The 14,988-nt window shown below is 40.4% G+C and overlaps 1 protein-coding gene across 1 annotated transcript in view; it reads right to left on the bottom strand.

The window, feature by feature from the left end:
• Window positions 1-14,988, bottom strand: part of nup160 (nucleoporin 160) — a 53,345-nt gene that overhangs the window by 26,009 nt on the left and 12,348 nt on the right. Inside the window, exons 2-11 of the mRNA XM_022684356.2 lie at window positions 9,212-9,368; window positions 8,148-8,256; window positions 5,490-5,700; window positions 5,033-5,237; window positions 4,405-4,480; window positions 2,618-2,732; window positions 1,120-1,359; window positions 793-890; window positions 500-584; window positions 32-100 (exon numbers count right to left, since the gene is read on the bottom strand). Of these exons, the coding sequence (XP_022540077.2) occupies window positions 32-100; window positions 500-584; window positions 793-890; window positions 1,120-1,359; window positions 2,618-2,732; window positions 4,405-4,480; window positions 5,033-5,237; window positions 5,490-5,700; window positions 8,148-8,256; window positions 9,212-9,368 (1,365 nt within the window). The remainder of the gene's footprint in view (window positions 1-31; window positions 101-499; window positions 585-792; window positions 891-1,119; window positions 1,360-2,617; window positions 2,733-4,404; window positions 4,481-5,032; window positions 5,238-5,489; window positions 5,701-8,147; window positions 8,257-9,211; window positions 9,369-14,988) is intronic.

Raw genomic sequence — 14,988 nt, 5'->3', positions numbered from 1 at the left:
AGTGTGTGTGGAGGCAGAATGTTGATGGTACCTGCAGAGCTTTCACAATGGCCTCAGCTGTGAAGCGCAGTGGAGAAAACAGCACATCCAAGTACGTCTCCTAAGAGACAGATAGCGAACAGGCTGTGAGGAGCTTTAATGGAGATTTTTTCTCATTTTAACTTCCCCCTCCCCCCCAATTTATAACACCAACAACCCACTCAGCCCTTCCACTTTACTGTCCTTCCCCAATCCCAAGCAACGCTCCCAGCACTAGGAGGGTAATTAGTAGCACTAGCCTCTTCCAAGGGCAATCACCCAGCCATGTATGTTGGAGCGGGAGGGTACGGCGTGTTGGAGCGGGAGGGTACGGCGTGTTGGAGCGGGAGGGTACGGCGTGTTTGAGTGGGAGGGTACAGTGTGTTTGAGTGGGAGGGGTAGGCCTGAGTGGACAGTATTGTGTGGGAAAGCATCGTTTCACCCTCAACCTGAACATGCAAAAAACGTTACAATCTCTCACCCTGGGGTCCTGCTCTGGACCGATATTGACTTCCTCCTCTGGAGGCGGCTGGACAAACACCTGGTTCCACAGACCCCCTGCATTACTACACACACACACACACACACACACACACACACACACACACACACACACACACACACACACACACACACACACACACACACACACACACAGACACACACACACACACACACACACACAGACACACACACAAAAACTTACTTAACACTTTAACACAAACTACATTCTATTAATGTCAGTGTCCAGTCCCTCAACCCCTCAATACTCACTGCTCAAAGTTAATGTACTTCACCACGGCCTGATTATCGTCATCCACCCAGAGACCCCAAATGTCAGTGGCAGTCAACATAAAGTCCACCAGCGTCTCCTGCTCAAAACACACACACAGATCAGAAGGTCAGTGTTTAACTGACACAGAGAGGACTCGCACAGTAGTCTCAGAATCAATTATCATCATTTCATATTAGATACTAATCCACTCATAAGATACTGAAAACGTAACCATGAATAACTAACATTATTATCACTCTTTCCGCTCCATGTATTTTTAAAAAAATTATTATTAATGCTAGACGTGTGTGTTTTTTGTGGGTTACCTGTGTACTGAAGCTGGTAGAGATGTGCTCCAGGCTGTAGCGGCTGTTTTCACTAGCCACCAGCTGCAGCACACAGAATTGGCCCCGATTGGGTATGGCAAGGTAGACGGAGACACACAGTCCTGTAGAGCCAGAGAAACACACACGCAGCCGGTGGGCCTGACCAGGAACAAACCGCAACTCATTGCGGCCCACAGGCACATAGTCCAGCAGATCCGTCACCAGCACACACTGCTGCTCCTGAAGAGAAGCAAAGCATGTCATTCCACCACCCAGTCTGGGTCCCAGACTACCCAGACCTGCACACTTTTTACAGTATTCCCAGGTTCTAGGAACGCACCAAATATTCAGCAACTATTGATCAAAAATAAATAAATAAATAAATATTACAGCTGGAAGACAAAAAAAAAACAAAAACACATAGGCTGCGCCCAAAATCACGTACTTCCATACTTAACAGTATGACAAAGCAGTATGCGAGATCGGGTATGCGAATGCGCAGTAAGCGAGTTTGAGGACGCAAAAAGTTCCCGGATGACGTACTGCACCGGGAGAGATTTTTAAGTATGCAATCCCAGCACACTTCACCCGATAATATTTCCCACAATCCACCTGGAGCTGCGCTGAGCTGAGGGACCCGGCAGTGAGCGGCAGAGGAGAGGGGACAGAGAGAGAGAAGTTTATAAGGTGAGGAGAGTCAGATATCCAAACTGTTTTGGTTGTTTGTGATATCAGGCTGTAAATTATAGATTTATGAGGGTTAGTTTAAGTTAAAGTAGCGAGTTATAGGTGTGAGAGTTTATTATTAATACTGTTGCAGACAGAATAACTTTAATTTCATATCTTAACTGCTTTACTGAGCAGCGTTAGCCCGGTCCTACTAAGATCAGTTAGCTTAGCTAGAGTTATCAAACCTATCACAAATCTTCTGTTCTGCAGCACCAGAGTTTACTAACTCACTACAGCCCTATACTGCTGCAGTGCTGAGGAGCTGGAGCAGGTTTAACTTAATACTGATCAGTTGCCTGGCAAGAAGCGCGTACTTACCCCAAACCAGTACGTACTGCTTAAGTACGCGATTTCGGACGCAGCCATAGTTGTTACTAAATAACGAATAAGAAATACTGCAGTATTTTTATTACATTTTAGAAGGATTTTCAGTAACATTACTTTTATTAAACTGCCTCTAATGTATGTAATACTTAAGCAGAAAATATTAATAAAGATGACCCCCATATTAATGCAGCCGGGCATTTACAACGTAAATGGATTTAAACTAAAACGTATAAAAAAAAAATCTAGAAACAAAACAGTAAAATAAAATAATGGGTTCAATAAAACAAACAAAAAGATTTAATCGGTTGGAAAAACAAATTAAGAGAATCATGTAGTGAATTCTAAAAGATAATTCAGTATAATTCAGTAAGAACTCACTAGAGAGGGTCTGATAATTACTGTTGTTTTAAGTTTAGTGCATCTGTGCTACAAACAGACCCACCTTGAATGACCACACTCTCAGTTTATGATCTTGACACAGAGCGAAGATAAAAGTGTCGTCCTCCAGAGACGAGGCAGCCAGGCTAACCGCCAAGTCACACGGACTCTGCTCCCCCCTGCGCACACGCACAAACACGTTAAAATCCTTAATGGTCACATCTTAATGATCAGTAATATGGTCGCAAGTACAGCAACAAAGCAGTATCTTTCCAAGAGGAAATGATCAGACAATAAGAAATCAACAGTGCAGAGATCATTTCAGCTCATTTGTGCTTTAGGTCTCACATCACCTCACTGGAAATATTTTGAACTACAGTAACGAAAAGATTTCATTATTTTTTTGTAATTAATATTGATGCTGTCCAATTAAAACATATATCTAACTTGTATATACAGTGCATCCGGAAAGTATTCATAGCGATCCACTTTTTCCACATTACGTTACGTAATGTTACGTTACAGCCTTATTCCAAATTGTATTATATTAATCTCTTTCCTCAAAAATCTACACAAAATACCCCATTATGACCATGTGAAAAAACGTTTTCTTGAGAGTTCTGAAAATGTATTAAAAATAAAAAACTAAGAAATCACATTTACGTAAGTATTCACAGTCTTCGCCATGAAGCTCAAAATTGAGCTCAGGTGCATCCTGTTTCCACTGATCATCCTTGAGATGTTTCTACAGCTTAAATGGAGTCCACCTGTGGTAAATCCAGTTGATTGGACATGATTTGGAAAGGCACACACCTGTCTATATAAGGTCCCACGGCTGACTGCATGTCAGAGTGCAAACACCAAGCATGAAGTCAGAGGGACTGTCTGTAGATCTCCGAGACAAAATTGTCTTGAGGCACAAATCTGAGGAAGGACACAGAAACATTTCTGCTGCTTTGAAAGTCCCAATGAGCACAGTGGCCTCAATCATTCGTAAATGGAAGAAGTTTGGAATCACCAGGACTCTTCCTAGAGCTGGCCGGCCATCTAAATTGAGCTATTGGGGGGAAAAGGGCCTTGGTCAGAGAGGTGACCAAGAACCCGATGGTCACTCTGTCAGAGCTCCAGCGTTCCTCTGTGGAGGGAGAGCAGAACCATCTCTGCAGCAATCCACCAATCAGGCCTTTATGGCAGAGTGGCCAGGCGAAAGCCACTCCTTAGTAAAAGGCACAAGGCAGAGCATCTGGAATTTGCCAAAAGGCACCTGAAGGACTCTCAGACCATGAGACCATGCAGTCCTGGAGTGGCCCAGCCAGAGCCCAGACTTAAATCCGATTGAACATCTCTAGAGATCTGAAAATGGTTGTGCACAGACGTCTCCCATCCAACCTGAAGGAGCTTCAGAGGTACTGCAAAGAAGAGGTGTGCCGAGCTTGTGGCATCATATTCAAAAAGACTTGAGGCTGTAGTTGCTGCCAAAGGGGGTTCTACAAAGTATTAAGCAAAGGCTGTGAATACTTATGTAATTATGTTATTTGTTTTTTTTTATTTTAATACATTTTCAAACCTCTCAAGTAAACTTTTTTTTACATGGTCATAATGGGGTATTTTGCATAGAATTTTGAGGAAAGAGATTTATTAAATAGAATTTGGAATAAGGCTGTAACGTAACAAAATGTGGAAAAAGTGAAGCGCTGTAAATACTTTTTCGGATGCACTGTAAGTAACTAAATTACTTTATTTACACTAAATTCCGCGGAAAGAAGGCTGCATCTCTCCTGTTGCTGTTTCGGAGATACTTGTTTTTCATCTCTACATAGAAGCACTACAGAGAGGATAAATTTTCCTTACCTGATTGCTGAAGGCATCCAGCCAGCTAATCTTTGCATTACTGAACTCTGCTTCAGCTCTAGCAAAGAAGCAGACCCTACAAAAGCGCGCACACACACACACACACACACACACACACACACACACAATAACTAACAAGTTTATTTAAACCAATTATTTCAATTTTTGTTGCAAAAACAAGTAGTTGTGTGACATTTAAATTTAAAAGACAATGCTTTATCTCAATTTTGTAGGTTGTAATCATGTCTGTAAACTTGTGAACAGTGGTTTATACTTTCATTAAACATGACAAATTTAGTTTGAATTAACATATCAATAGAAATAACATATTTTTGAGTGACTTAAAAAATAAGAGGAAATAAAACTACACTGGTGTCACATACTCAGACTAATGTTGTAGAATTTAAAATAGTTAGTAGCTATAATCCTAAGCTAGTAGTATTTGCCCGTTTGCACATTCATGGCCGAGACTCGGCACATTTAGTAATGTAACTACACTGATAAAGTGTGAACTCACACACCCACCCACTCCCTCACTTACCCACACACACAAAATTTGCAGAGCTAAAATCTATGACTTTTCCAGGGTGTCAGGTGGTATAAGTGTTAGGTAGGCATGATGTGTTACCCTGCTGGTCATGGGGTGGTAAGGTAACCACAGTGATGCCCCCAGTGGGTGGGGAGAGGGCGAAGTGTGCATGTCCATTCGGGCTAATCCAAGCAGCAGATGCTGTGGGGCTCTGGGGAAGAATGAAACTGTGAGACTCATCCTGAACACTCAGCTTCCCCACATCTGTAAACACAGACTGCATCTGCAGCTCTGTGACCAGCTCCTAGAGAAAGAGAGAGAGTTTTCTAGATCAGTAAAACAGTATACGTGATCTGAAAATGAAAGCATTAAAGTTGCTCTAAGTTTTTACTGCTTTATATGTGCCCACAGCCCTGCAGTCCCAGGGATCACATATAAATAAGTTGGTGTACGTCACACAACACCACTCTTAAACAAATGTGGCTGGAGCACACAGGGCTGGAGCACAGAAAATTGGATTTTAAGAGGATGACTGGAGCAGGTTGCCATAACTTACGCTGTGGTACATGCGTGTGGGGTGTGGCAAAACCAGCCTGTGCACAGACAGGTTGGTGACAATGAGGATGATGACATTGTTGAGGGTTTCGTGTATATGGACTCCTCTGGGTAGAACTGAGCAGTGCAGGAACTTCAGTCTGATCGCATTATTCAGGAGGTTAGTGTCCAGAGACTGTTCCACCAGCTGGACTGTGTCTCCAGACGTAGACCTGTCTCACACAGAGATACATACAGAGGCACACAGTTTAGCTTCAATCACACAAAATGGAGTATGTGAACCTTTGGATTTAATAACTGGTTGACCCTATTTTGGCAGCAATAACCTCAACCAAGCATTTCCTGTATTTGCAGATCAGACCTGCACAACCGAATTTTTGACCATTCCGGTTTAAAAGCCTTTATTGAAACATAACACTTTTTACTACTTTGCCATGTTTCAATCAAGATTTTTTTATTTTTTCTAAGATAGTAAGCCCGGGAGTTTCCTTGTTCTGGGTAATTCTTTACCTTTTTCCCTCGTGGATCAATCTTTTGGATCACTTTTGTGGTTGCTTATGTATGACATAGCCTCCTCTACTCCAAGTGCATTATCTTGTTTTCACATTTAATGACCAATTTATGCAGGAATTCAAGTAATCCCAAAGTGTTCACATATTTTTCCTTGCAACTGTATATATACACAGTGCCTTGCAAAAGAATTTGGCCCCCTTAACTCTTCAACCTTTTGCCACATTTCAGGCTTCAAACATAAAGATATGAACTTGCCATTTTTTGTGAAGATTCAACAAAAAGTGGGACACAATCATGGCAAATCGTGGCAAAACATTTACTGGATATATAAACTTTTTTCAAAAATAAAAAACTGACAAGTGGGTGTGCAATATTATTCGGCCTCCTTGTGTTAATACTTTGTAGCGCCACCTTTTTGCTGCAACTCACTTGGGGTTTGTCTCTATCAGTTTTGCACATCAAGAGACTGAAATTATTGTCCATTCTTCCTTGCAAAACAGCTGGAGCTCAGTGAGGTTGGATGGAGAGCGTTGGTTTGTGAACAGCAGTTTTCGGCTCTTTTCACAGATTCTCAATAGGATTTGGCCATTGTAACATTTATATGGAATATGTTTATTTGTGAGCCGTTCCATTGTAGATTTTGCTTTATGTTTTGGATCATTGTCTTGTTGGAAGAGAAATCTCCGCCCCAGTCTCAGGTCTTTTGCAGACTCCAACAGGTTTTCTTCCAGAATGGTCCTGTATTCGGCTCCATCCATCTTCCCATCAATTTTAACCATCTTCCCTGTCCCTGCTGAAGAAAAACAGGCCCAAACCATGATGCTGCCACCACTATGTTTGACAGTGGGGATGGTGTTTAGGGTGAGGAGTTGTGTTGCTTTTACGCCAAAAATATCGTTGCATTGTGGCCAAAAAGTTTAATTTTGTTTTCATCTGACCACAGCACATTCTTCCACATGTTTGGTGTGTCTCTCAGATGGCTTGTGGCAAACTTTAAACGAGACTTTTTATGGATATCTTTGAGAAATGTCTTTCTTCTTGACACTCTTCTATTTGAGCTGAAAGTTTAGAGGGACTGCCGGATCTTGGTAGATTTGCAGTGGCCTGATACTCCTTCCATTTCAATATTATCGCTTCCACTGTGCTCCTTGAGATGTTTAAAGCTTGGGAAATATTTGTGTATCCAAATCTGGCTTTAAACTTCTCCACAACAGTATCTCGGACCTGCCTGGTGTGTTCCTTGGTCTTTATGATGCTCTCTGCACTTTAAACAGAACTCTGAGACTATCACAGAGCAGGTGCATTTATACAGAGACTTGATCACACACACGTAGATTCTATTTATCATCATCAGTCATTCAGGTCAACATTGGATCATTCAGAAATCCTCACTGAACTTCTGGAGTGAGTTTGCTGCACTGAAAGTAAAGTGGCCGAATAATATTGCACGCCCCACTTTTCAGTTTTTTATTAAAAAAAAAAGTTCGGTCCCACTTGTTGTTGATTCTACACAATAACACAAATATATATAAACATATACATATATATATTTTTTGTATCAAGAATGAAAACATTGCAACATGACGTGTTTGTTTTCTTTGCCTTAGGTGACACTGTCCCGCAATGTGACTAATGTGCATGCACACATCATGATGACGATGCTTAAGCGATTTTTTTTTATTATATATATATTGTGACAGACCTACTTATATGTAAATTTTTGTTCTAGAAATTAAACACATTTCATTAAAATACTTGAATTGTAAACATAGTTGGAACAGAGTTGTCAAAGCACAAAATGCACTTTCAAAAGGAGCTGGTTTTATCTCCAGCACTCCTACATGCTGTAATTACACAGATTCACACACTGACCTGTAGCGATGCTCTTAAGTTGTTTATTACACATCACTTATGAACTTCCTGAGTTAAAGTAAAGGACAAGGTATTTTGGGAACTTTACAAGGCTTTTAAAAGGTCTATGACACATACAAATGGGTTATTTTGGATTAAAATACTTTCCATATTTTCCAATATTTGCCATTATCCAACTTCTGTCAGCACCAACTAAACCAGTACTAAAACTTTAGCATGTCCTGAGACAAAGATACTGCGGGAACCCTACTCTGCAGTGACGTTCTTCACTTACCAGTAGATGAACCTGTTGCTGGTGATGGACAGCAGCGTCCCGCTTTCCTCATAGGAGAACCCGCCAGCGCTGTCCGGCAGCTTCACTCCGCCAGGGGGCGCACTTACACCTGCACAGATACAATACACCTGGTCAGGGGGATGGGGGTCTGTATCGATACAGTAGTAACAGTGTAAATCGCACTGTGGTTCTGAGATCAGTAGTTAATGCTCTGTATCAGTACAGTAGTAAAAGGGTAAAGCGTGCTGTGGTTCTGAGATCAATAGTTAATGCTGTATATCAGTACAGTAGTAACAGAGTAAAGCGTGCTGTGGTTCTGAGATCAGTAGTTAATGCTCTGTATCAGTACAGTAGTAACAGGGTAACGCGTGCTGTGGTTCTGAGATCAGTAGTTAATGCTGTATATCAGTACAGTAGTAACAGAGTAAAGCGTGCTGTGGTTCTGAGATCAGTAGTTAATGCTCTGTATCAGTACAGTAGTAACAGAGTAAAGCGTGCTGTGGTTCTGAGATCAGTAGTTAATGCTGTATATCAGTACAGTAGTAACAGAGTAAAGCGTGCTGTGGTTCTGAGATCAGTAGTTAATGCTGTATATCAGTACAGTAGTAACAGAGTAAAGCGTGCTGTGGTTCTGAGATCAGTAGTTAATGCTCTGTATCAGTACAGTAGTAACAGAGTAAAGCGTGCTGTGGTTCTGAGATCAGTAGTTAATGCTGTATATCAGTACAGTAGTAACAGAGTAAAGCGTGCTGTGGTTCTGAGATCAGTAGTTAATGCTGTATATCAGTACAGTAGTAACAGAGTAAAGCGTGCTGTGGTTCTGAGATCAGTAGTTAATGCTGTATATCAGTACAGTAGTAACAGAGTAAAGCGTGCTGTGGTTCTGAGATCAGTAGTTAATGCTGTATATCAGTACAGTAGTAACAGAGTAAAGCGTGCTGTGGTTCTGAGATCAGTAGTTAATACTCTGCAGTAAACGCGCCCTCACGCGACCGCGCCGCTTCACTCTGAGTGAATAAGTCTCCAGCTCCAGCTCTGCCCGCTGCGCTGCGGGGATTATTTACCGACAGTAACGTTGATAGTACGGAATGAAGCCTCCCTCTCCCTCTGGAAGCCCTGAATCTCCGTATAGCTCCGCTCCAGCGCCGCCATCTCACCCGCGCCTTCAACCCGGATATGGCGCAATTTGAAAACTATGCGCGCGCTGCTGGATGGTGCCGCCTGCAGAGCGGGAGCGGAACCGCCGTGTTACTCTTTATCGCATTTCTAAAAGCCCCTATACCTATGATATATGTAAAAATGTAATGTTTTTTACGTAAAAAAAGTGGCGACCACCTGATATCAAGTGGTGAGCACCACTTACTACGTGGTCAGCACCAGATAATGGCAGCTAGCAAGCTATCAGCTGCCTTGCTGAGTATTTTCACTGTGGAATGTTTTAGCTAGCTAGGTTATTTAACATTAACTATTTTATTTCACTGTGAAATGTTTTAGTTAGCTAGGTTATCTAACATTAACTATTTTATTTCACTGTGAAATGTTTTAGTTAGCTAGGTTATTTAACATTAACTATTTTATTTCACTGTGAAATGTTTTAGTTAGCTAGGTTATCTAACATTAACTATTTTATTTCACTGTAGAATGTTTTAGTTAGGTAGTTATAAGCCCAGAGCTAATGATAACCAGCTAACTCGTATTAGAAGTGCACATGGCAGGAAGTATAATTTTGTAGAAACAAATTTTGGGCACACACACAGGATGAATACACTAACTGGTGCTCACCACTTAGTATGTGGTGCTCACCATTTGTCTTACAAAAAAATACACCATGTCCTTTAGGGGCTCCATAATAATGTTATATTACAATGGTAATGTTGAAAAAAATGGGGTCCACTAGGCTTCCTGTTTCAGCCACATACAGCTCTAGAAAATATATAAGACCAAAAATTATTATTTTTTTTTTTATTTTACCAAATTGAACACCTCTGGAATATAATCAAGAGACAGATAAATGATCACAAGCCATTATTTTTGCACAAGGAGTGGCATAAAGTTATCCAAAAGCAGTGTGTAAGACTGGTGGAGGAGAACATGCCAAGATGAAAACTGTGATTAAAACCAGGGTTATTCCACCAAACATTGATTTCTGAACTCTTTATGAATATGAACTTGTTTTCTTTTCATTATTTTAGGCTTGAAAGCTCTCTTTTTTTTTTGTTATTTTAGCCATTTCTTATTTTCTGCAAATAAATGCTCTAAATGACAATATGTTTATATGGAATTTGGGAGAAATGTTGTCTGTAGTTTATAGAATAAAACAACAATGTTCATTTTACTCAAACATATACCTATAAATAGCAAAATCAGAGAAAATGATTCAGAAACTGAAGTGGTCTCTTAATTTTTTTCACAGCTGTATATGCTCATTGAAAATGAATGCATTTTAGTACAATGCAAATATGGTATTTATAGTAACGATTATTTCTAACAATTACATTATGTTATAATTACAAAACTAAATTGTGCTGGCATTTAAATTGTACATTTATTAGAAAAAAATATTCACTATTCATATCAAATCAAGTTTCTATATATAGTACATTTTACAACTGATGTCTAAACTGTAGATTAATTAAAATTAGTAAAGCTAACTTCTGCAGAGTATGAAGTATGTAGTTTAGACAAAAGTGGCAAATCCCAGTGTACTCAAATATATTTTACTCAGAGCCTCAGAGTCATTTTTTGCACTGCTGTGCCAGTATGCAACACTGCACTTACTGTTGCCTACACTTGCATCAATATGGCTAGTTACACATGTGGCATCATGCTCCTTGGCTATAAAAGGAAGGTGCACATGTCACTCAATCTCGGAGAAGGTCTGCTAAAAGATAAGCAACTCTGGAAAACATAAGTTACCTGTGTAATTAGCATTTAATTACTTGCCTAGTGACCAACAGAGTGGTTAGGTAATGGTGCCTCTTGCCCTGTAAAGTTATGAGTTTCCCTTCTCCGAACATGTAAACCAAATAATCAGCTCATTACAGCTCATTACATCACCACAGCCTTTCAGAGTTACAGCGGTTGTGTTAAAGAAGATAATCTTATAAAATGTTCTTGGCAGGGGGCGCTAGGACCAGAATTGAAGAACACTGAAGACTGGATGAAACTGCTGCATAACTAAAGTTGACACAAAGCTGCAAGCTTTATTTTAAATTGCTACGTTGCCTTGTTTTTCTTCTAATCCACCTTAAGTTTTGCAGTTGTTATAGAATTAGTATTTGCGAGCTGCTTATTAGATTTTTCTGTTAAACCTTTAATATTAAAGGAGTGAAATTCAAATGCTATAACTTGGTTACAACTTGGTTTCTTATTGATTAAGTTATTTTACTTTAATTTCAACATCTGCATCAGTAAATGTGTTGCGTAAATCTCGAACTTGAAATTAAACTCTGGCACTTTAAAGCAGTGACTCTGTGAGAAGCCGTCTAGAGCAAGCATATGGATATGATTGGGGATTACTCTCCCCCTATATCATTTAAAAACAAGCCAGTGTTGATATAGTCTCTCAGGCTTTAGTTGTAGACTAGTATAGTTACATCTAGACCTAAGATGGAAAGTAAACAATACTTAAATGATGTACTTAAAAAAAGATTAAATAACTGAAAACATGTTTTATATTCTAGTTTCTTCAAAATAGCCACCCTTTGCTCTGATTACTGCTTTGCACACCCTTGGCATTCTCTCAATGAGCTTCAAGAGGTAGTCACCTGAAATGGTTTTCTAACAGTCTTGAAGGAGTTTCCAGGGGTGTTTAGCACTTGTTAGCCCTTTTGCCTTCACTCTGCGGTCCAGCTCACCCCAAACCATCTCGATTGGGTTCAGGTCCGGTGACTGTGGAGGCCAGGTGATCTGCTGCAGCACTCCATCACTCCCCTTCTTGGTCAAATAGCCCTTACACAGCCTGGAGGTGTGTCAGGTCATTGTCCTGTTAAAAAATAAATTATTGTCCAACTAAACGCAAACAGATGGGATGGCATGTCGCTGCAGGATGCTGTGGTAGCTGTGCTGGTTCAGTGTGCCTTCAATTTTTAATAAATCCCCAACAGTGTCACCAGCAAAACACCCGCACACCATCACAGCTCCTCCACCATGCTTCACAGTGGAAACCAGGCATGTGGAATCCATCCGTTCACCTTTTCTGCGTCTCACAAAGACACAGCGGTTGGAACCAAAGATTTCAAATTTGGACTCATCAGACCAAAGCACAGATTTCCACTGGTCTAATGTCCATTTCTTTTGTTTCTTGGCCCAAACAAATCTCTTCTGCTTGTTGTGTTTCCTTAGCAGTGGTTTCCTATCAGCTATTTGACCACGAAGCCCTGATTTACGCAGTTTCCTCTTAACAGTCTAGAGATGGGTCTTCTGCTAGAACTCTGTGTGGCATTCAACTGGTCTCTGATCTGAGCTGTTGTTAACTTGCGATTTCTGAGGCTGGTGACTCGGATTAACTTGTCCTGAGAAGCAGAGGTGACTCTTGGTCTTTCTTTCCTGGGTCGGTCCTCATGTGTGCCAGTTTCACTTGATGTTTTTTGTGACTCCACTTGGGGACACATTTAAAGTTTTTGCAATTGACTGACTGACCTTCATTTCTTTAAAGCAATGATGGCCACTCGTTTTTCTTTAGTTAGCTGATTGGTTCTTGCCATAATATGAATGTTAACAGTTGTCCAATAGGGCTGTCGGCTGTGTAGTAATCTGACTTCTGCACAAAACAACTGATGGTCCCAACCCCATTGATAAAGCATGAAATTCCACTAATTAACCCTGATAAGGCACACCTGAAAACCATTTCAGGTGACTGCCTCTTGAAGCTCATTGAGAGAATGCAAAGAGTGTGCAAAGCAGTAATCACAGCAAATGGTGGCTATTTTGAAGAAACTAGAATATAAAACATGTTTTCAGTTATTTCACATTTTTTTGTTAAGTACATAACCCCACATGTGTTCATTCACAGTTTTAATGCCTTCAGTGAGAATCTACAACATAAAAAGTCTTAAGATTTCCTGCAAAATGTATTGGTAAACTGATACCCCCTCCACCATATTTCACAGTTGGGATGGATTTCGATGATGGTGTGATGTGCCTTTTTTCTCCACACATAGCGTTGTGTGTTCCTTCTAAACAACTTTAGTTTCATCTATCTACAGTAAAACCAGGAGTGCTGTGGAACATCCAGGTACTTTTTTGCAAACTTTGAACGTGGAGTCCTCCTATTAAATACATTCTTGTTTAATGTTTTTCTTATTGTAGATTTGGTAACAAAAATGTAAGCATGTGCCAGAGATTTATGTAAGTCTTTAGCTGACACTCTAGGATTCTTCTTCACCTCATTAATCATTCTGCACTGTGCTTTTACGGTCATCTTTATAGGGCGACCACGCCTAGGGAGAGTAGCAGCAGTGCTGAACTTTCTCCATTTGTAGACCATCTGTCTTTCCGTGGCCACTTCACATCAGAGCTTTTAAGGTAGAGATATACTTGCTGTTAACTACCTGTTCACCTACGCATCATGGCTGCTTGCGTATCCTGCGTCTGTTTGGAGTGTAGGTCGTGCATGTCCTTTAAAAATTAATGTGACGCGTATGCAAGATGCAATACACACAAAACTGCTAGGGGCAGTGTGGGCTTATCTCCTTGAGTGATGCCATGTTTGCATTGGTTAAATCCGGAAGCCCTCTCCACATTATGCCCTCTAGTGGAAGCCTCCAGTTACACATGTTGCACATAGGCTAGTATGTTTTTAGTCACATTCAAAAAGCAGCCGGTTGTCTACATGAACGCATGGGCAAACAGCAAGTATGTTTCTACCCTTAGAGATACTTTTAACCCTTTCCAGCTTCAAGTCAAAAATTCGTAGGTCTTAAACGTAGGTCTTCTGAGAGCTCTTTTTTGTAAGGTATGATTTACATCAAGCAATGCTTAAGAACAGCAAACTAAAAACAGTTGTGTGTTTTTTATAGTAAACCCAATAAACCCGCCCACGAGGGCTGCAAGATGCAGGTTCTGCTGATGGTCTGTTATTGGTCCTACCCATACAGTCATTGGTCCCACCCTGGCTAGGGGTAACCCAGCCCTTTTACAATAACCACATCTTTTTGAATAGAGCTGAATAACGTTTTAAAAAATGAATTCTGTGGGGGAAGGGGGGGATATACAAATTTGACAATATAAACAGAGGTTACACTAGCTGTTGCATTTAAATAATAGAGGTAGATTTACAGTATATTGGAAAAAACGTGATTGAAATTTGTCTGTTTTGCCATTGAATCCTATGGGGGTGGGTGGGGTTACACAGCTTTCTGCAACCAAACAGCAGGGGCACTTTTGAGAGACGATGCTCTGTCCAGCTATACACAGTCCATCAGTGTGTCCCAATTCAGGGGCTGCATCCTTTGAAGGATGCGGTCTACAAAGGTGTGTTCTTTGAAGGATGGGTAGGCTGCGATGGCAGTACTGAAATGGGACAGCCTACCCTAAGGAGTATTTCCTGTTTCCTGTTTGAGATTCTACCCACCACAACCAAAGTCAGAGCTGAGAAATGAGCCAGAGATTTTGATTCTAGTTATGCTTCAGACCACAAAATATCAAATTAATTAAGTCCAGGTTAATTAACTGTGCAGTTACTTAAATGTTTTAAATGTGAACGGGTGGAACTGAACATAAACAAATAAAAGGGCGTTTGAAAATAAGTTGAAAAAAAGTATTATGTAGTTTATAGATATATAAATACTATATATATATAAACTAAACAATACTTACAAATAAACTAAATAATACATTA

This window comes from Astyanax mexicanus, chromosome 10, assembly GCF_023375975.1.
Source record: "Astyanax mexicanus isolate ESR-SI-001 chromosome 10, AstMex3_surface, whole genome shotgun sequence".
Taxonomy (NCBI): domain Eukaryota; kingdom Metazoa; phylum Chordata; class Actinopteri; order Characiformes; family Acestrorhamphidae; genus Astyanax; species Astyanax mexicanus.
This window is presented reverse-complemented; position numbering and strand designations above follow the sequence as displayed.